At 44.4% G+C, this 23,322-nt stretch overlaps 1 protein-coding gene across 8 annotated transcripts in view; it reads left to right on the top strand.

Annotated features, from left to right (window-relative positions):
- The window catches only part of RALY (RALY heterogeneous nuclear ribonucleoprotein), a 79,616-nt gene that overhangs the window by 46,591 nt on the left and 9,703 nt on the right, over positions 1 to 23,322 (top strand). The window contains exon 1 of one of the 8 annotated variants that reach the window (XM_029219862.1): positions 14,221 to 14,529. The exons of 6 other annotated variants lie outside the window; for them this stretch is intronic. In XM_029219862.1, the coding sequence (XP_029075695.1) occupies positions 14,413 to 14,529 (117 nt within the window). In that variant the 5' untranslated portion in view covers positions 14,221 to 14,412. Of the gene's footprint in view, positions 1 to 14,220; positions 14,530 to 23,322 lie in introns of those variants that run through there. One more of the 8 variants, XM_029219863.1, reaches the window with a different exon arrangement.

Here is a 23,322-nt window from a genome sequence, read left to right as displayed (position 1 = left end):
CCAAGGCCACTTAACTAGTTAGTGGTAGAACTTGATTTCCTTGGCCTCCCAGTCTATGGCTCTTCAGTTTTGGCATGCTACCTCTCTTTCTTTAGTGTCCAGCAAAGGGGAGTCAAGTTGTGATCCACATAGTTGGCAAGAGCAGCTAGCATTCAGTGACCCTCTGCCATCTGCCCCTTAGCTTTTTATTTTGTCTTTGTCATGTGAGTTTACTGTTTTATTCTGGCCAATGTCTTTGAACTACCACTCTTTGCAAAGACAGTATGTTGCTAAATTTCGCATCTTAGTTCATGCTATCCCCCCTACTTAACCGGCAGCCTGCTCTTAACTTCCAGTCTACATCCAGGCTTGTCTTTTAAGCTCAGCCCGTATTGTCTTGAGAGAAGCAAATGTAGAAAGAGCATAGCGTTTGGAATTGGATATATGTGGATTTGAATCCCAGCTTTGGCATGTACTGGGACAAAGTAATCTTGGATAAGTTAGTTGACTTCTGAGAGCAGTTTTCTCATCTGTAAAATGGGGATGTTAATACCTGCTTGATGGGATCATTGGAAAGATTATTTAAAGTGTTATATGGGTATACCTCAGCATTCTGTAAAGAGAAACTTAGTAATTCTTCCTCAAAAGTCCATCCTGAATGCCCTCTCCCTTTTTCCTAATTATCTAATAGCCAACACTTCTTGGGTGGGTTTCTATGTGCCAGACACTGTGCTAAGTGCTTTAAAAAAGTATTTATTGGGAAATTCCTTGGCGACTCAGCAGTTAGGACTCGGAGCTTTCACTGCCGAGGACCTGGGTTCAGTCACTGGTTGGGGAACTAAGATCCCGCAAGCCATGAGGCACAGCACCCCCCACCCCCCAAAAAAGTATTTATTACTGCATGTGAATCTATAATTATCTCAAAATTAAAAGCTTAAAAAAATTTTAAACCACTGATCTCATTTTTTCTGTATTTATTATTCCTGCTCTTGGTAGATAGATGCCAGGTTAGGATTCAATATATGCCTGTGTTCCGGTTCTTGCTATTTTCTAGTTCTGTAAATTTGGACAAACCTCTTGACCTCACTCTTAAGTGTTTTTCCCACCAGAGTCCTAAAATTCCATTTCATAGCCATTTGGAAACCTGACTTGCTTACCTTCTCACCTTGGAATTTGCCTCTGTTGATGACATTGCAGTGGCAACTGGGCTGGCCCTGTGTGACTTGGAGAGGACAGTATGGGAGCCAAGAGAACTAGGCACCTGGGAGCTATTAGATCAAGGATTGGCAACTTGTCATAAATCAAAAGATTTCTGGGGGAGGAGTCTGGGGGTAATGTCAATGGTGACTCTACTTGGATTATGTTCTCGGGGTGAGATTGCCAACGTCATTGAATGGAAGGACCAGCAATATACAGGCACTCTTGCTTGTGCCTGGGCAAAAGACAGCGTGTTGGTGGCAAGTGTCCAACATGGCCACGGCTGCCCACAGGCCATCTCTGCCATTCAGGACATCAGCCGCTGGCCCTGCCAGCCCTGGGGCAAGGTTGCTGTGGTTTCATAGAAAGAGCCCAGTCTCTGGAATTGCAAGTTCAGATTGTGAATTCAAATCCCTGTCTACCAACTGCTGGTTGTGTTCTTCAGCTAGTTCCTCAACTAGTTCCTTAGTTCCTTAAAATTCTTACTTTGTCTCTCAGAGCCACAGTTTCTCTGTCTGTAAAATAGTGCTGTTGAGGGAGTTCCCTGGTGGCCTAGTGGTTAGGATTCCAGGCTTTCACTGCCGCGGCCTGGGTTCAATCCCTGGCCGGGGAACTGAGAGCCCATCCTGCAAGCCTCGCCGTGCGGCCGAAAAAAAAAAAATAGTGCTGTTGATACCTACTTTGGGGGTTGTTGGGAGGATTCAAAATACCTTAGGCAAATAGGTGTCACACAATACCTGCTACTTAGTTGGGTAAATGGCAAGTTGATCTGCTGCTATTAGCTCTTTGAAGACCAGTATCCTTGGGAGGTGGCATTCAAGTCAGGGCTACTCTGATTCTCTTAACCACCTCCCCACTCACCCCCAGAAACACCCTAGACCCCTTCTCTCCTTCCTGAAGTTCATACCCCAGAAGCATTGTCTGTCTCACCAGGTGGCATATCTGAGTACGCAAGATTGTTACATAGCAGACATACAGGACCAGGGAAAGTAGCTCAGGCAGCAGCTCATGAACAAAAGGCTTCTCTCTGTTCCTAATAAATTGGTCCTTGGGGATCCTAGCTTTGAAATTCTAATTGACACAGGAAGGAAAAGATTCATTAGGCTCTGGTCTCATTAACGTGTTCTGCTGCTCACCTACGATTTATTCTTGGCACTTCATCAGGAGAAATGAAGTAAACCAACAGGCTGGGAGGCTGCTGACAGCATAGTTCAGTGTACCTGGTGCTGCTCTTGGGGTGAGGATATTGGACCTCCTATACTCTGGAGCACACAGCTGGCTTCAGAAGTTCCTCACCCTTAGGACTTAGCATGAGTCTAAGTCTCATATATTGTCGGTGCTTTTGAGTTCATTCATAGATGATAGCTCATTTATGGATGGTCCAGGAAGGACTGGGGCTTGCCCGAGATCACTGAGCACAGCAGTGGTGGAGCTAGAATTAGAAATAGTCAGCCCTCCTGACTTCCAGGCCAAGAATCTCCTTTGGATTTCCAGATCCACTATTTCAGTCATTCAACCATCAACAGATACTTTTGACACATGCTGTGTGCTAGGATTCTATGATAAAACAGACATGGGGGGGGTGGTGGAGAGGGAATACCTGACCCAGTATTAGGGGAGATTAGAAAGGCCTCCAGGTCTGAGGGGTGAATAGGAATTAGCTCAGCAAAGAAGCATATGAGGAATGTTCAAGGCTAAGGGATCAGCACCTACAAAGGCTTAGAGACTCTCTCTAGTAATGGAAAGTCTTGCTAGGGTGGAGGAATTGAGGAAGAGATAAGTTATGATGAGTCAGTCTATGAGGTTTGGGCCACTTCCTGTTATAAGATCTCTATACCTGGGATTAGGAGTCCTGGATGTGTTTCTGCTGCCATTATTTCTTTAGCATCTTTCTGGTGTGCCAGTGCTGGGCATTGAGGTACAAAAATGCATAAAATATATGTAGCTCTGTCCCCCAGAGATCTGTTAGTTTAATGAGGCTAACAAACTAATAAATAACTCCTATAACAAATAAAAGGAATAATTACCTTTGTTGGAGGAAGTCAGAGTTGAGCTGTGTGTTACCATCAGTATTTTCTCTGGGCTTCGATTATCTCACCTGTCAATTTAGTGATAACCGCTGTCCTATGTAGCTCATGAGCTGATGGGAAGACAGCTCTGTAATGACTGATGTTTGTGTGACATTTTGTGGGTTACAAAACACTCTTTCATCATTAATTAATTGAATCTTAACTATAATCTTATGACTTAGGAAATCTTCCACCAATTTACAGATGAGGAAACTAAGGCTGAGAGAGGCTTGTTTATGGTTTTACAGCTTTTGATTAACAAAAGCTAGGATTAGAAATCCAAATCTTTTGCTCTTTTTTGCAGTACAGTGAATCTGAACAAACTGTGGAAAGTAGAAAGATGGCAGCCTTTCTGTTCCGTACTTGAGTGGCACATTTCCCTCTCCCTTCAATAGAAATGCAAAGAATGACTTCAGTGTGAGAAAAGCAGACTTAAATTGCCTGGGGAGAAAGAAAAGGAGTTTATTTCAAGTCTTCCCCAGACTGGGCTCTGAACTTTTTTAAGACCATGTGTCCCAATGCTCTGTCAGCTCCCACTATTCCATCTCATGCCATTTACAGAGTAGATGTCTCAACTATTATGTCATTGGCTACAAATAGCAACTTGTGGGGTAGACAGAGCCTGCTTTACATGTTGGTAAACTGAGGTCCACAGAAGTTAAGTAATTTGCCCAGATTCACTGAATTATATTCATGCCAGAATGAGGACTGGAATCCAGGGCTCCTGACACCACAGGTGCTCTTAAGTCATAGAAGAATGCTCCTTTGATTCATTCAGTTCACACAATTCCTGAATATACCCCATGAGCCAGAGACTTTGTTTTACAAGAGGACCTCTGGTTAGGCTCAAACTATGCTGGTGCAGTGCCTTCCTCTCTACGAGCAAGGACTTTGCTATTTATTTATCTGTCCCTGACCAGGGCTGGTTCCAAGAATGCTTTGCTATTGTTTTTGGCCTTACTCTGTCAGAAGCTGAAGGGAGCAGATGGCCACAGCAGTGTGGATCATGAGGGTGTGATCCCAGGCTGGGCTAGAGAATGAGTTGAGAGCCCTACTACTATTCTACTACTACAGCCCTACTACTGTTTCTACGGTCAGGGCCCTGCCAAGGTGTTGTCCATCCCAGAACAAATTGAAGCTGGCCAACCCTGCCCCCTCCTACTCCCATACACAACATACTTATTGATCTTCTGGATAGATTTTATACAAAGGCTTCTATGATCTGCTGTCCCAAATGACCCTTTGGACCTATTTCCCAGGCATGTTCCACTATTTAAGGAGTCTCCTATATCTACAGGCCTCCCAACACTCATACCCTCACTGCTGTTTTTACTTGTGACTCCTTAAGCAGATTGGCTGCTTAGTGTGACTCTGACAATTAGCCTAAAGAGTACTCAATACTGAGAAGTTGATGTGTTTTCTGTTTATCCAAAATCCTAACTGGAAAATTCTAAGGAACACTATTTTGGAGCAGGGCGGAGAGGTGGGGTGACTGGGATAAGGACAGTTGACTTCATGGGAAGCCTACAAGAACCTCAAGTACCTTAAAAAATCATGAAAGGAAATATCAACATTTGTTCACAATATTTCAAGTGCCCCTTATATTCATATCTTTATATATTACAGAGCCCTTTCATACCTATTATTGCCTTTGAGTCTTAAGGCAACTCTTTGAGGGCAGCAGTGCAAGGATTACTATTCCCACTTGACAGTTGAGACCAGGGAAGGTTAGGGAAGAAGGTTAGTGATCGATCTTATGGTAATTATGGTGGCAGAGCCCCAAACAGAACCAAGAATTGGGAGACAGGTAGTCCTAGGTTTGAAATCTGGTGCTCATCATATTCTAGCTGAATGACCTTGGGCAAGTTACTTAGCCTCTTCAAGCCTCAGTTTTCTTCTCTGTAATAAAAGGATAACTATCTCTTACGGTTGTCTAAGCATTAAATAATATAATGTATGGACAAATGTGAGCACAGTATGGAACAAGTATTAGGAGCTTAGTAACTGCAGGTTTCCCATCTTAGTGTTTTAAGTGTCTTGTATTCTGACTCTCACCCTCAGAATGGGAGAAAATATTTGCAAACGAAGCAACTGATGAAGGATTAACATCCAAAATTTACAAGCAGCTCATGCAGCTCAATATCAAAAAAACAAACAACCCAATACAAAAATGGGCAGAAGACCTAAATAGACATTTCTCCAAAGAAGATATACAGATTGCCATCAAACACATGAAAGGATGCTCAACATCACTAATCATCAGAGAAATGCAAATCAAAACCACAATGAGGTGTCACCTCACACCAGTCAGAATGGCCATCATCAAAAAGTCTACAAACAATAAATGCTGGAGAGGGTGTGGAGAAAGGGGAACCCTCTTGCACTGTTGGTGGGAATGTAAATTGATACAGCCATTATGGAGAACAGTATGGAGGTTCCTTAAAAAACTAAAAATAGGGACTTCCCTGGTGGTGAAGTGGTTAAGAATCCGCCTGCCAGTGCAGGGGACACGGGTTCGATCCCTGGTCCGGGAAGCTCCTACATGCCACGGAGCAACTAAGCCCGTGTGCCACAACTACGAGCCCATGTGCAGCAACTACTGAAGCCCGTGCGCCTAGAGCCCATGCTCCGCAACAAGAGAAGCCACTGTAATGAGAAGCCCATGCACCGCAACGAAGAGTAGCCCCCCGCTCACTGCAACTAGAGAAAAGTCCATGTGCAACAACGAAAACCCAACGCAGCCAAAAATAAATAAAATTTAAAAAAAATAATAGAACTACCATATGACCCAGCAATCCCACTACTGGCCATATACCCTGAGAAAACCATAATTCAGAGTCATGTACCACAATGTTCATTGCAGCTCTATTTACAATAGCCAGGACATGGACACAACCTAAGTGTCCATTGACAGATGAATGGATAAAGAAGATGTGGCACATATATACGATGGAATATTACACAGCCATAAAAAGAAACGAAATTGAGTTATTTGTAGTGAGGCGGATGGACCTAGAGTCTGTCATACAGACTGAAGCAAGTCAGAAAGAGAAAAATACCGTATGCTAACATATATATGGAATCTAAAAACAATGGTTCTGAAGAGGCTAGGGGCAGGACAGGAATAAAGACACAGATGTAGAGAATGGACATGAGGACACGGGGAAGGGGAAGGGTAAGCTGGGACGAAGTGAGAGAGTGGCATGAACATATATACACTACCAAATGTAAAATAGATAGCTGGTGGGAAGCAGCCACATAGCACAGGGAGATCAGCTCGGTGCTTTGTGACCACCTAGAGGGGTGGGATAGGGCAGGTGGGAGGGAGACGCAAGAGGGAGGAGATATAGGGATATATGTATATGTATGGCTGATTCACTTTGTTATAAAGCAGAAACTAATACACCATTGTAGAACAATTATACTCCAGTAAAGATGTCACACAAAAAAATTAGTACTCTCACTACAGTGAGGTGAACTACATGTAATGAAATTCTGTAAGCCAGAGTATCATTTAAGTGCCTCACTGGGTTAGTGGGAAACAGGGGTGCTCCAGGCACTGGTTAAGTACTTCTGATACAAATCACAGCGGGTTAGAGCTGACCAGGGACCCGAGAGCTCTATTCCAATGTGTCTTCCTCAGAAGAGACGTTAATAATCTAGGAAAAGTCAGACTGAATAATGCAAAGTACATTTCTTTATTGTTGACTTCTTAGAGCCTTAGTGTGCATGTGACTGGGGAGGGTGGGGAGGAAGGGATGGAGTATGACAAGTTTCCTGTTTTTATTTGATCTTGGAGCCCCTTTTCTGAGGAACTCTCATTAACATCTTGAGGAACACTGGTTTTTCATGGAAGAGTTCATGCAACACTGATATGGTTCAGTTCCTCCATTTTTTGGATGAGGCAATTAAGGTCTGTAATCAAGTTTACAGAGCCAGTCCACAGTAGAACAAAGTCTAAAGTTCAGGGTGCCTGACTGCCCCTTGGGCCACACCATTTCCACTCCATTGTTCTTATTCTTCTAGCCGGCAAATCATAAAATTACAGAGGATTCTGCAAACCACTAATCAGAGAGCATTGTTAGAGCATCAAGCTTTCTGTTTTGTTGTGTTTGTGCCAGTAAGCAGGAAAATGAGGAAACAACATGCTTAGTGGCCACCAAATGTTTCCAAACAGTTGAAAGACCAGGGGTCAGGTAATTTTAGCTCAGTGTCTGGAAAGGTACCTCTAACCCACAAAGTTTTAAGTCTGTTCTTCTTTTAAGAAGTTTCAGTTGCATCCAGGGGGCTCATCCAAGAGGCCCCATAGTGCAGTTCCCAGTGATGAACACGGATACCAGTAACTATGGGAAAGATCCTGAGAGGAATTTGAGGAGAACGTGTCAGATTTCTGCTTTTCCATCACCATCTTACATGGAATTCAGTGGTTAGGAATGTGTCGCTGGTTTCTATCCAGACCTGGCAGAGGTAGTTGTCCCTGGCATTTATTTGGGGGGGCTGTCCTTGCTTTTACTAAGCCTTCTAGTTTAGCTCTAGTAAAAAATACAACCTTTACCTTTGCAAAGTTGTACAGTAAACTTTCCAAAACACATCTGATACACAAAACAATCCTATGACATAGAGGTTATCTTCCACGTGTCGTTATGAGGACACTGAGGCTCAGAGAAGGGGTAGTGACTTTTCCAGGGGCTGACAGCAGATTAGTGATATGTTCATTGTTGTATTACAGGTGCCTAGTGCAATCCTGACGTATAGTAGATCCTCAAGTATTTATTAATTGAAAAATTGGTACATTTCCAGGACTGAACTCAAGTCTTCGAACTCTTTGCCCAGTGTTCTTTCCTTTAAACCAGCATGGTTGGGCCCAGTGGTTGGGCTCATCTCAGGGTCACCAGATAATTCAGAGAGTAGACTGGGTCTCCCTTGCTGTGTTGATTTCCAACGAGGATGGCAGTTTCTAGCCTTTGTTGCTCTCTGCTTGGTGAGGACCTTGTACATCTTCCCCACCACAGAAAGCTTAGATTCAGCAGTTTCTGGGCTAAAGATTCAGCCTCTCTTTTGAGCCTCTGCTTCTTGGAGTCTACTGAACAAAGACACCACTGGTCCCCAGCTTCTCGCTTTGATCCTCCTTTGTTGTCTCTCTCATCACTGTTTTGCCTGTCCTTCTGCCCTACTGATGGATGAGGAACTTGGGTTCGTCCCATGAACTTCAAATATACAGTTCACTTTTAAGGAGCTGCCATGTCAGGAACACTGGGAAACCATTTACTGAAACAGTGCCCACCTTAGGGTTCTTTCACCTTTTGCATCTACTTGTTGCCAGGGCAGTGCCGGAGGCTGGGATTGCAAAGATTAATAAAAGGGTCTCTGCCTTCTAGGAGTTCAGAGTCTAATGGAGAAAGACAGATATGTGAATCACAAAGGTGCAGCACATGTTGCTGTGACAGAGGTCTGTAGAGAATATCGGGGTCCAGAGGAGACAGTGACTGTATCTTCCTGGGGGATGGAAAACAAAGGCTATCCTGAAGAGTTTTCATCAAGGTTATGACATCAGTGGCTTTGTGCACTGAAAACCCTTCTGGCTCCAGCCTCCATCACCAAATCAGAAATTGGTTCTGGTCCTGCTTTATTGATGAAGCAATCTCTCTTAACCTTATGCAATGTTAAGAGTGTGATATTTGGAGCCATCTATTAAATGGGACCAGTAGTAATAATAATTTCATTTAGAAAGCTCCTGAATGCTTCACTTGCTGATACGTTATCTCACCGAATTTTCACAACCTTATGGGGAAGGTACTGTAATATTATTCTCATTTTACAACTGAGAAAACTAAGGCACAGAGGAGTTAAGGCATTTACCCAGCATCATACAGCTGATACATGGCAGAGCGGGGATTTGAACCCAGGTAGTCTGACTCCACAGTCATTGTCCTAAGAGTCTCAGGGCCATTGTGACCTTGATATAATTCTTAACCTCAAAGAGTTGTTGTAAGAATGAGAAGTAAAATACTTAGCAAGGCATCTACTACAAAATAAGCAATTAATGAATCATAATGATCATTTTTTATATTACAAAACAGCCTTTCCTAAAGGCTGGAGTGGATTGGGCTCCTGCAAAGATGTCTCCTTTCTGTCTCCCAAGCCTCCTGGCTTCGTTACCTGTACCGCCTCCTTCTTTGTTTCTTAAAAAGTGTGAATGAGGAAGAGGGTGGGGACAGTGGTACCTGGAGTTCACTTCAGCAGGTACTCCCTGAGCACCACTCTGGGCCAGGGTTATCCTGAAAGGCAGGAGGAATGCCGATATTAAATAGATTGTGGTCCCTGCCATCCATGAATTCACAATCTGGGAGGGGAGATGACACAGAAACAGATCATTTTAATACTGCCTCCTCAGATGGATCTTAGGCAGCACATCAGATCCCATTGCCCACAGCTCATACCACTACTAGCAGGGCATGAATGACTTGCTATTATATTAATTGTTGAAATAATCATCCTGTTAATGTCCTTGTCGTCATTAAAGCAGATGTTATTAATGTAGAAAGTTGTAATACTTCAGAGAAGGTCAGCAGCTACTCAAAGGAGACTTTTAACGTGCTCAATTGGAAAAACCTATTTTATTTTAATGCGGGGGTCGTGGTGGCACTCCTAAACTGCCAGTAGAGCTGAGGGAGTCCTTGGCTTGAGGAGTGTACTATGGGGAAGGATTTATGACCCTCAGGCCACCCCGCTGGCCACCCGATGTGCTGCTTAGTTATCACATACTTTATAGTTTCTTGTACCCAGGCACATTTTTTTATTTGGCAGAAGGAGCAAGAAATGGGGAGGTAGCTTTCTGAGGCAGTACATCTGCCAAGAGAGGCAGTGACTGAGCTCCCGCTGAGATTGGCTGGCGCTATGCCAGGGCAGTAAGGGTTTCTTGAGTATATGTATTATTGCCGGAGGTACCTCCAGTTAGTTGATCCATGAGCATTATTGGAGCCCCTGCCATGTGCCTAGCAGTGTGCTAGGTGCTGTGAAAAATACCCCAAAAGTTCTTCACTGCTTGGCAAGAGAAGACTAACATATGAGACAAAAAAAGTTGACACAGTGGGATGTTGTGATCGGGGTTTGGCTTCTGTAGTTCAGACGCTCAACACCTATAGGGACTTCTGAGGCCCTTCTTACTGAGCTCTCTTCTGCATATGACATAGGACTGGGTCATGGCTCCCATGAAGTCCAAGCTCTTCAACAGTCCCCAAGGGCTTTCTGATCTGGCCTTTTCCAGGCTCTCTGCTATCATCTCTTGCAACATCCAGTCTTAGACTCTACACTCCAGCGAAACCGCAATACATATTATTATTCACTCAGTGTGGAAGCACTGTCCAGTTTCCACAACTTTGCTCATGCTATTTCCTCTTTCCTAAATGTTTCCTCTCATCTATGTATGGGTCAACTTCAACTTATCCCTATGGACAAGATCAGAACTTGTTGATGACTCCTCTTGCTGACTGCCTCCTCTTCCTTCTGTCCTGTCCCTTTGGTAAGTGACATGCCTCTGAGTCCCCACGTGTTCCTATCATAGCCCTTATCCAGATGAAAGGGATGAAACATAGTTTCTGGTTTTCATCACTGGACTGTGTGGACTGTGAATTCCTCCAGGGCAGGGATTGTAAATACTTTGTTCACTTCCATAGTTTGTACAGTGTCTGGCAGAAACAGGTACTCAATAAATGATTTTTTGATAAATGAGTAAATAAATTTTCAGCATATTATTCCTCTAAGAACCTACAATAACTTCTTCGTGGCAATCAAAAACTCTGTAGACTCAAAACTTAGTGTAACAATCGTGGGAGACTATTATTTTCATGTATACATGAAAACAACAATGAGTATTTGCTTTTCCCCTGTTAACTGCCCCCACCCCCTATCCCCCCCACCACCACACATGCTAATATAGTACATGATTCTGGTGAGGTTACCATGAAAGTGGCATTCATTGGTGATAGCAGTGTAGATTGGTACAGCACTTTTGGACAACAATTAGGCAGAGTGTATCTCAACCATAAAAATGTTCATACATTTTGACACAGTAATTCCACTTCTGGGACACTCTGTCCTAAGGAAATAATCCAATATATAGAATGAACTTTCCCTCAGATGCTATTATTTATAATATTGAGAAATTGGAGAAAGCTTAAATGACCACCTAAACTGTGACCAGTCTAAATTATAAATCCACTCATGGGGAAACTGAGTTATTAAAAATGATAATTATTTTAAAATGATGCTTATTGAAAGCTATGCAGCAATAAGGACAGATACGTTATATATACTATGTTATAATGTTAGTTGAAAAAATTATGTTACAGAATTGAATCAATGATCTAACTATGTAATCCAAATATTACGTAGCACAAGAAAAAACACTGGAAGGCAGTATACCAAGATGCTAACAATAGTTATGTCCTATAGAGGGGTTGGGGTTTAGGTGATTACTTATGGTAATTTCAAAAAATAAACACACAAGTACTTGGGCTTCCCTGGTGGCACAGTGGTTGAGAGTCCGCCTGCCGATGCAGGGGACACGGGTTCGTGCCCCGGTCCGGGAAGATCCCGCATGCTGCAGAGCGCCTGGGCCCATGAGCCATGGCTGCTGAGCCTGCGCGTTCGGCGCCTGTGCTCCGCAACGGGAGAGGCCACAACAGTGAGAGGACCGCGTACCAGAAAAAAAAAAAAAAACCAAATAAACACACAAGTACAAACACCCAAATTAATGGCCAAGAATTTTGAAATAATAAAGCAAAACTTTAATTTTGGTTTTAAGCAAAGGAGGCATGTAGTGATATTGTGATGGTGTGGAGGACGAATTGAGTGGTAATATGAATGGAGAAAGAAGGGCTACATTTTAAAAATATTTAGGAGGCCAAATCAGCAGGGCTTGGTTTTAGTATGTGAATCAGGAAATGATTCACTGTGTGGAGGGAAGAAGTATATGGAAGTATGCCTAGTAGAGAATATCAGCTCAGGGAATTTAATGACTTGTCCAGGGTCACACAGTTAGTAAGTAAATGATTGATTGATCCTGATCTGTTTCTATCCAAAGCTCATGCTCCTGCAGTTGAGAATCTATTAAAGTTTGGGGGAAACTTTTTTTTTTATACCAGCTATTGCAGTATAGAAACATGTTTAGTGTAGTGTCCTTTTTGAGGGGAAAGGGGACCAGAAAGGATTAGTTAATTCTTTCTAAGAAGATGACGGGAGGAAAAGACCGTAGAGACCACAGCTGCTTCTGTCATGATCAGTTGAATAAATTAGTTTAGAAGTTCATTAGGTATTGGGCATGTTATGCTTATTGTTTTGGGGGCTGGCTTTTTTTCCCCCTAAGTTGTTGTGGTTCATTGGTTTACTTTTTTGGTTTTTTAAAATTTATTTAATTAATTAATTTATTTTTGGCTGTGTTGGGTCTTCGTTGCTGCGCGCGGGCTTTCTCTATTGTGCCGAGCCGGGTCTACTCTTCGTTGCAGTGCATGGGCTTCTCGTTGCGGTGGCTTTTCTTGTTGCAGAGCACGGGCTCTAGGTGCACAGGCTTCAGTAGTTGTGGCTCGCCGGCTCTAGAGTGCAAGCTCAGTAGTTATGGCGCACGGGCTTAGTTGCTCCGTGGCATGTGGAATCCTCCCACACCAGGGCTCGAACCCATGTCCCCTGCACTGGCAGACGGATTCTTAAGCACTGTGTCACCAGGGAAGCCCTCATTGGTTTACTTTTATTTGATGCTCGTGGTGGCTGGTCCTCCTGAACTTAGGTATGCAAATGTGTACCATATTACATGCAAATGAACATTTTGGTCATTACGCCAAGTTTATCAATGATGCTGCAGCTATGGGAGTGAGAGAGTTCAGATTGGCAGCTTCCAGCAAGAGACATTTATCTAAGCAGCTCCCTGAAGGGGTCACCTGAGCAATAAATGCCCCATCCCCATATTGCATCATATAGACTAGTCCAAGAAAAGGCGGTTGTAAGTTTGATACTTGGGGTCAGGTACCTAGCCCTTCAGGAAGAACTCAGTTCATACCGATGTGCTCACTATGTGACCCTGGGCAACTGCCTTTGTCTTTCTGCACTAGGGTTTACTCATCTGTAAAGCTGGTTGACTTATAATCTCTTAGAGGATTGTTGTGTATGAATTTGGTAGCTTTAGTGAAGAGGCTTGTAGACCACGTTTAAGGAGTTGGACTTGATTCTTGGTGGTGCGAAGCTGCTGAAGGGTCTTAAACAGGAGACAAGGACGCACTTGCTCAGTGGTTCACTCAAGAGGCAGAGCTTAGTAATATTTGTGGAATTAATGTTGTTACCAGAGGGACATAGTGGCTATGACGGTGGCATCATTCTCAGTGGTCCTCTTTGGACCAAACATACAGCACTGTGGGGTGATGCTTAGAGCCCTGAGTTGTGTTTAGATCAGCACCCTGGACAGAGGTCAGCTTTCTTTTCTCCTGTCTGAATGTGGGAAATTAAATATGTATATTTATATGCCAGTGCATACGTTTTCGGCAGGATCAAGCCTTAGTGGGACTGTGAGGGGTAGCATTAGGTGTTTTCAAGGAGAAGGATTGTTGTAATGAGGAAAATACTGATTTCACAGGCAAGGATTTTAATCAACTGCCCTTATACCTGAGGGGCACAGTGCTTGGCTGCAGTGCCAGGTTGTGTACCATCTACCGCCTACTTCCAGCCAACTGGCTCACTGCCAGGGTGCCTCTGTCTAGGAAGACCTGCAGGAGCTGTCCATCCCAGGGAATATCCCTGTCCACATTTTTGTAGCAATCTCAGGTAACAGTACACTCCCCTATGTTATCTCCTTTGACCCTCACAACAACCTGCACTGCAAGTGGGCAGGGCAGGGATTTTCATCCCCATTTCACAGATGGGGAGCCTGAACCTCAGAGAAGTGAAGTGCCTTCCCAAGTTCACACAGCTAGTGGAAGTGGGGTTCAGGACCTGGGACTCCACAGGCAAGCAGGAATTCAAAGCTAATAATCCCCTGTTACTCTTTTAACTTGGGGCAAGGTCTGTCTTGGGAGGGGTTAGGCCGCCCTCTCTGTGTTCCTCCAATAGGAAAATGGGGACGTGTACACTACTATGGCACAACCTGCTGCAGCCTTGCTCAGAATAGAGGAGCCACAGAATGTGGAGGTTCCATCGGAGATACCGAACAGTGAGCAAGCAGAGGTTTCTTGCAGTATCAGCCCTTGCAGCCCTGTTGCCTAGAAGGGGAGAACAACCTGCCTTCTGGGTCTTCAAGGTACAAAGAGGCCTTTCTGGGAACCCTCACTTAGGGGCCTCTTGCCGCCCGCCTTCTCAAGTTGTACTCTCTGGGGACTGCTTTACTCTTGATACTCATTTCTTTATTCATTTAACACTTAATGAGTGCCTACTCCCATGATTCCTTTTATGTTCAAGGCACATTTCCAGATACTAAAATTTATTGCATCCACAATGATAGTATTCTTTCCTTGATCATAGTTCAGCTCTAGATTAATGTTACAGTAGAACTCACTACCTTTCATACTCACAAGAAAAAGTTCTTCTGGGTTCTAACAATAACAATACTAATAACAGTAGCATATTTCTGATGTGCCAGACATTGTTTTAAACATGAATTAGATTGTTTTATCCTCCAGCAACCCTAGAGATATGTATCACTACCCCCATTTTATAGGTGAGATAACTGAAGCATAAAGAACTTAAGACACTTACTGAGGGTCATGTCACACAGCTGGTTCAGTGGCAGAATGAAGGCATTTGGCTTCAGAGGTTACTCTCTTGACCATATTACATGGCCTCTCACATGGCAGGAAACATTTAGGCTTTGATTCCTGCTTGATGGCAGCGCCCTGTTCACAGCAGCAGGTTGTACCTCTCTATACACCGTGTCATATGACCCACTCAGCTCTGGGTTGTGCTGAAAAATAGTACTACCTTATTAGCTCAGTTAGAACAAAAAGAAGTTTTGTACACCGATGAAATTTTATCCATGCACCTGGAAGATTCAAGGTACATTATTATGTCTTGGCACACTGGTTAAGAGCTGCTCATCTGCCCCAGCCAGTCACACTGTTGGGTGTACAGTGACATTCAAGAATGAATCTGATATCCATCTTGCTGTCAATAAACTCCCTAGAGGGAGAGAGAAGACTACTGTGTAAATAGCTATGATACAAGACTGAAAATTAGAAATACCAAAAAGAAGAGTTACAACATGCTTCCCCTTCCTGGCTGGTTTCCTCATGTCCTCTAGTCTGGGGAGAGAGGGTCTAGAAGTACTAGCCTCTTCAGGCACATGCCTTCCTTTCAGATCACCGGGCTTCAGGAAGGTGTTAGTCCTCATTAAGCCTAGATCATCTTGACTTGCAGGATATAGCATGATCTAGGGCAGATGAGCAAGATAAATCACCTCCTAAAGCGTTTGGTGGCAAATCCTTGAACTCATCATTGACCTGCATCCTCTTCTCTCTTTCTTGAGAAGAAAGGAAAAAGACTAGGATAGTTTTTTATAGTCTAACACCAAAGTCTACAAGAAATCAGGTTAAAGGACTCGAAAGAAATGAAATAAACTCTATTTTTTGTTTGCTTTGCTCTTTATAGAGGTTGACAGGGATGGGTGAGAGTGGTTTAGAGCTGTGCTACTCAAATTATAGCCCACTGAATAGATAGGATGCTAGTTCGCAAACTTGCTGGTTTGTGATGAGTACAGAAATTGAGACTAAGCGCTTAGAGACCTTTACAGTAATTTGACATTTTTATTGTATTTTACAAATGTATTTGTCTGTAATGGATTGGAAGTTTAAAAAGCAAAACAACAAAAAACTGCTTCTTCACCGCAAGTAGTTTTGAGAAGTACTGGCTCAGTGTGACAAAGTGAAAAAGAGCTTCAGTCTTGTCTGTAAAACAAGATTAATAATACCTACCTCAAATTGCTGTTAAGTAATATTTTGGCATACTTAATATGTGCCTGCCACTGTTCATTGTACATGTATTATCTTATTTAATTCTCACTACAACTCTGAAATAAATTTTGTTCTGAGGCTTGGATAGGTTGAGGGACTTTTCAGAAGTCAAACCCTGTGATAAGTGTGTAGGTGGGATTTGAATGGGAGCTAGCGCTCTTGACCGTTATGCGATGTTCTGTGTAAAGAGCCTGGCATGCAGGAGGGCTCCCTGTCACTCCACTTTCTCTACTTCACTAGAGGTCTGGAGACCTGCTTTCTTATTCCGTCACTGATCCTAACTTATTTTGTGACCTTGGGCAAGTCACTTATTTAAACCTTAATGATCTCATCTACCCTCAGTGGTAGGGACTATATTTTATTCATTTTTGGTTCCCCAGCATTTAGGTGGACAGGGCTTGGCATATAATGGGTATTGAGTACTGAGGCAATTGGTTACACTAGATGATCTCTAAGGGTGCTTTCAGTCTCTACTCTGAACATCATAGGTACTTTATGCTCTTCCCTCTTGAGCATCATATTCCCCACCTACTCTACAGGCAGCATGACCTTATTTCCGCATGTCTGTTTGTCTTAAGCAGTCTTGATTCTGGGTACTTTGAGACAGCCCACACGATGCCCATGTTTTTACTCGTTTTTTAAATGTGTCTAGAATAAACCCCCCAGAGATAACACAAGTATGGGGTGGAAGGGGCTGACTCACAAAGTCAGAAATGTGCCCTTACTCCATTCTTAGCCAGTGGGGCCTGGGCCTAGGGCAGCTCTGCTGGCAGCCCTGCCAGGCCTGACTAATGGCTGCAGCCTGGAGCAGGGTTTTCCATGAACTTCATCGGGGTCTCCAGTAATTGGAACATGGCACCTTCTGCCTTGTAACGGATGGCAGAACAAGAGGGGCATTTGTCACTGCCTGACTTCCCTGCGGGGAAAGAGGCTCATAAGTCACAGCTGACAAACCCTTTGATGACTTTTAAACTTCATTTACAGAAAAGAATAGCTATAATCAACCAACGGCAAGCAGTGACTAATCTTGCCACATCACTGTGAGGAGCCAGCCCCTTGAGTTATGGGAAGGGGGAGGAGTCCATCCCCCAGGCTCACAGCAAGTGCTTATTGGCTCTTGGACTTGAGAGTATGCACTCAGCAAGGCTCCATGAGTTTTTTCCCAAAGGATCAGAAAGTGTTAGAAACTGATCTCCTGGCAGGTAGAGTGCATGCCTAGCACAAAGCCAGTCTGGGCCAAGGTTAAGAGCACTACCTCTTGTCTCATACAGACTGGTCCCAGCTCTGCCATTTCCTAGCTTGTGTAGGACTAAGCTCCAACTAAGCTTAGTTTCCTCATTTGTGAAATGGACACTATATATACCACCACCTACCTCATAGCAGAAGACATAGTACAGTTCCTGGCATGTAGTAAGTGCTCAGCAAGTATTGGTAATGTTAACCCTGGAACATCACCAGGGTTAATGGAAGGGCCCTTCGTGGTCACATGCTCCCAAACTCATGGTCATGTGGTACATCAACAGCGAAGCCAGGACCAGTCTTCCTATTGGGGCATGGAGGGGATGACCTCTGGCAAAAATAAAGAAGCCAACAATCATTTGTATTTCCCCAACTCTAACTCACTGTTGGGAATTGTAAGCCCAAGTTTGTACCTACCTACACTTTGTTGCCTTTCCCTCCATAGCTATATGGGCTGCTTGTCATAGATGCTAAACCTCAGCCTAAGGCCATAATCAAGGGTAGGGTTAGAGTGCAAGATACAGGGAGGGTAGAGTATATACTCAAACCACACTGTGGGAAGAGATGGCTGAGGCCCCAGCTCTACCTTCTGTTTCTGCTTTGGGGTCTCCCCTCATGGCCTAACAGATGCTGATACTAGTGTTAGAGTATAGGACTAGAGACCTCATGGTGTGGTAGAGAGGTGAGTCAGTGGCTCAGCAAAGCCTGGAACTCCTCCCAACCAGTGTTCTTTCCTCTCTCAGTCCCAAACAGTAGTGATTTGACAGGCATGGGGAGGGGGCACTCTGCGAAGTTTTTAGGTTTGGTACCAGATACTAGGACAAGGGAGAGAGCATGCATAGGCCCCCTACCCCTGACTCCCTTATTCTCAGGTGAAGCGTTGGAGCACTGGGAGACAACCTGGGTAAAGAGGATTAGGGCTGGAATGTGGAGGATCTAGACTGCCAGGCTAGATTCATCTCTTTGCATAGGGCATTGGGCATTTGAGTTTCTTATGTAAATATCTACTGGTCTCAGCCATTATACTGGGCACTTTACAGATATTGTCACTAATCCTGGGAGGCTGGTATAGTTCCCATTTTGCAGTTGAGGAACCTGAGGCCCAGTGAGGATAAGAGACATGTCCAGGGCTATGTCTCATAAGTGGTAGGACTGGGATTAGAACTCAGTCCTGTCTGACTGCAGAGCCGTATCTGCTATTTCATGTTTATTCTTTTGTTATTAGGAAACAGTCAAGAAACAGGTTCCTGGAGAGAAGGCTTTCTTAAAAACAAGTAGAGGACAAGGCCCGTAAACACTGTTCCCCAGCACCTCCACAGTGCCAGCACAGAGGAGAATACTCAAAAATGTTTGTTGAATGAGTGAAGGAGATAGGAGTTGGGTAATAATAGAAATAGGTATAATCCCCTATTCATTTATAGTATGTTACAGATGTACAGAGAACTTTCACATCAATTAGCCTATTTGATTTTTATATCAGATTTGAAAGGTAGTCAGGAAAAAGATTCTTTCTGTTTTCAGAATAGGTTGATAAGACTCAGAAATTACGAGACTTATTTCAGGTCACATGACTAAGAGCAGCGGAGCCAAGCCTCCTGAGCCTGCAGCCTAGACCCCTTAAACTCTCCACCCATCCCAGGGGCCCTCAGTGTTCAGGTTGTTGGGAACTAGGATTTCTCTTGGGAGTGGGAATGGTCAAGAACTAAAGAGCATTCCTTGGGAAATTAGTCCTGTCTGGCCAGTAATGATCATTTGGGCAGTGATAATGAGCTGGGGCCTGGAGAGTTTAATGAGATTAACAGATGTTCTGTCATCCCTAGCCGCCTGGTAACCAGGAGTCTCTGGACCAAGGAGGCCCTAGGTACTGATCAGTATAATTGCTTGGCTTCTCCCCATCACTGATAGCTATTTTCCTTTAAAGTCACCCAGATGGCTCCAGGGTTATCTAAGGGCAGAGGTCTGGCCACAGGCTGGTGTGACCACTCATCCCCATGCTTGGGAATAAGGCTGGAGATGTCCAGCAGAACTGGCCCAGACAGAGGCTCTAGATAGCACTGGTTGTGGGGGATGGGGACCAAGAGCAGCAGAGATCCAGTGCTGAGGAGAATTTACAGAGTTGGAGAAGTGGGTGTTCTGACGGTTGAGTGCCTCAGAGGTCAGGCTGAAGACTAGGTCCTGATAGGCAGCATTGGGAGGGCATGAGGTTTGATAAGGCAGAGTCACAGGCTTAGAATAGTTGAGACAGTGGCATGTAGGTGTCAAACAAGAAGCCTGGATTCAAGTCCCCTAGCTACTCCCTTCACCAACTGGGGGACCTTAAGTAAGTCACATATCTTTGCTGATGATCCTCAGCTTTTTCATCTATAAAATGGGATTAACAGTGTCAGCCTCAAGAAAATAAACTGGGGCTTTCTTTACTAAAATCCTGTGCAAATATGAAGCATTGTAGTAGAAAAGGGAAAGGGGTGAGGAGGACCAAGGAGAGGGTGTGGCTGGCTCAGGGTGACACACTCTTACAATGGGAATCAGTACCCAAGGCATCTCTATGCATAGGTTTTTGGAGTCAAACAGACCTGGGTTCCAGTTCTGGTTTTGCTCTGTTAACCAGTTACTTGGTCTCTCTGAGCTTTCTTTCCCTATCTAAATTACCTCCTCATAGGGCTGTTGTGAGAATTAAATAAGGTGAGGTTTGAAAGTCTCAGTCAGTAATTAGAGGCTATTCTTATTGTGGTGCCCCTCTGGGAGGCTCATTTACTCAAAGTTCAGGGGTTCAGGTACCTTTTAGGGCTTTTCTGCCTTGACAAAGCCCTGTCACTTTACCACATGTTCGGGCTTGGCTCTTCCAAAACATAGCTTCCATCTGAAATGTTTCATCTGGGGAAGATGATTTGTTTTTTGCCAAATTTTCTTTTCTTATTAGCCTGGAGGAGCCAGCCCATCCCTTTGAGCTGTAAATTGCATTTCAAAGCCTGTGTTCCTATGGGTTTTAATTAGCTTAAGATCCCAGCTTTTATGCAGCAGTTGTTTTAGCAGGTAAAAGTGAAGATATTTATTTGGGAGCCAGTCCCCAGTTTTCTCAAACACAGCGTATCTAGACTGCCTTCTCCAAGCTTCTCACTGTCCTGGGTACTTGTCTCCTGGCAGCCCAGAAGGAAAAATGAAATATAAGAACCCTAGACGTAGAGTCAGAGGACCTGTGGGGTTCTTGGCCCTGCTACTCACTGGCTATGGCATCCTGGCCATGTCCATTCCCCTCTGTTCCTCAGAGTAAGGGCATATAAGCTCCATGCTCACTAAGGTCCCTGCTAATCTGACATTGCAGAAGTCTCTGGGAACAAGTTGGGTTCTTGAATTCTCGCCGCCCCCCCCCCCCGCCCCTGCCCACCTCCACAAGAACAATCCCTCTACCCACCTCTCCTTAGCTCATTGCTAAGCATGGGGCCTCTGGGGACTACAAACACCTTGCTCTCAATTACACAGCTAATCTGTGAGGCAGAGCTTGGCCCAGGGGGGAAAATAGCTTATCAAGTCAACCAGCTTCTGCTGAATAGGATGTCAGTATTTTCTAGGGCTCCCACTCTAAACTAGTGGGAAGCCCAGAAGAGCCAAGATAGAATTGTGTGGAGAGGATTGAGTTGGGGATGGTTGGTGTGCGGACCAGGGTGTTTGGGCCAGAGGCTAGAAAAAGGTGCCTGGAACCCTAGCCTCTAGTAGTCCCCCCAACTCCTCCATACCCCTACTTAAGGGCCACAGCTAGCCATTCTCACCACCTTCTGGGATATTACCTTCACTGCCTCGTCCCTAATGTTTATTGAGCATTTACTGTGCAACTTTGTCAAGCTTGCCTCTAACATTTGCAGGGAAGAACAAGAGTATAGATGGAGACCTGCGTACCATGTGTCTAAATATTCAAAGGTTATAACTTATAAGTGAGGCTAACAAATTGGTATTTTCATAATCTGGAAGACCGTATCTGAATTTGGGATTCTGTAACTGAACCTAGCAGTTCTAGGAGAGCTAGTCTGAGCATGCTTTCTTTTCATTTTGCACCCCCAACTCCATTCCTCAGTTTGAGGACATGTGAGTGGATACTTAAGCTTTTCTGAACCCCCAGAGATACCTACCCCTTGAGATTATGCACAGCAGCAGCACAGCCTGCCCTCTGAAGAGCATGCAGGCCTTGAAAGCAGATTGGGGGCTATTTGGTTGGGCAATACAGCGGTTAGGTTCCCGGAGAATGCTTCAGGCAGACATTTCTCCTTGGCAGTGCAGGGCAACCACATACATATATTTCCTAAGTGTCTTCTCTACAGATCAGAAAACTGACCCCCGTGTGACATGGCTTCTGACTGCCTTTCCTTGGCATTGTACAGAATGTGCTCCAGTCTGACCTTGACCCTCATCTAGAATGGGCCCAGAAATGGCAATATTAGTAGAACAGAGATGTTCAACTAGTCAGAGTAACTTTTAGATCTTATAAAGAGCTTCACAGTTTGCAAAGGCCTTTTATATACATCGTCCCAAACCCCAGGTGATGAGAGAAAAGACTGGGTAGAGGCAAACCCAAAGACTTTGCTCACCAGCCAAGGAGTGAATGCTGATCCCACTATAGCACCAAGCACAGTGCTCAGCAGTGCTTCCTGTTCAGTAGTGTTAGAGCTCACTAACACTACTGAACAGGAAGCAGTCTGAGGGAACCCAGCGATGGTCATGTCCCTGCCAGGGCAGTGGCAGAGCCAGCAGTCGTCAGTAGATCTCCGAACCGTCAACCCCCCTTCTCTTCTTTCTGTCTTGGTCCACACACTTGACCTGGTTGGCTCCCTCCAGCCAAAGCAGGTGGCATCTCCCTGGGCCAAAACTTCATGACTTTGAGCTGTCTCCAGGAGATAGCTCAAAGGAGAGAGTTATCTGATGCCCATGGAGGAGCCCCACAAATTTCTTGTATACCCATGGACGCACAAGGAATTAACCTTTGAATGGCTTGTCATCCAGGTAGGAGAGGGATTGTCAGAGAACTGTGAGGAATGGGGAACCCACATACATCGAGCATTTCTTTCTGCATATGGGCAGTGTGTTAAGTGTTTTCACGGGCAGTCTCTTTTGTGTCCCTCACTGCTTTACAAATGTTGATGATTGGATTCAAAGGCAAACAGAGTAACAGAAGAGTCTGTCTTCCCACTCCAGCTCCAAAACTGGCACCAGCTCCTTCATCAGTAGCAGTGCCCTCTCAGCCCTCAGCCTTTACCTGCGATGACACACACTTGAGTAGTATCCTTGCTACTGCAAGCCCATAATAGGAGCAGGTTCTTCCCCAGAATCGTTCGCAGGTCCAGCGTATGGTTTCCTTGCAAACAGTACCATCTGCTGGTCAGGAAGTGCTAACTTCTAAGCTGGAGGATTGAGGAGAAAAGGGTCTTTAAAACCTAGTGGGACAAAAGATACAGATATCCCAACTTATACTCAGCTCTTCTCTAATTCACTAAAAATTTGAAACCCCCTATGCCCTAAAATATTAGGTAAATAGGCAGGTGTTTATGGTTAGCCTAAGCTGATGAGAGTTTTTATGCATACTGCCTGGTGGTTCTTCAGCACCTTCTGCAATAGCTCTAGGGTCAGGTTTTAAGATAGGAGTGTTCCAAAAGGGAGTTGCACCAACCCATGCCGGTGAGCAGAAGATGGCCAGGAAGTATAAATGCCAAGGCTTACGTAGGCCTTTTCTACTGAAATTGAGCTTCCTTTTCCCTTTCTCTTTGGAGCCTGTGCCCAGATTATAACCTGTCCAGGAAGGGGAGTAGGAGAGAGTTGTACAGCCCTTTGGGGTAAAAAACATTGCCTGAGTATAGAGAGCA

The sequence above is a fragment of the Monodon monoceros genome, unplaced genomic scaffold (genome assembly GCF_005190385.1).
Source record: "Monodon monoceros isolate NGI ecotype Baffin Bay Population unplaced genomic scaffold, NGI_Narwhal_1 Super_Scaffold_13, whole genome shotgun sequence".
Lineage (NCBI taxonomy): Eukaryota > Metazoa > Chordata > Mammalia > Artiodactyla > Monodontidae > Monodon > Monodon monoceros.
Note: the sequence above shows the minus strand (reverse complement) of the source record. Positions and strands in the feature narration are given on the sequence as shown.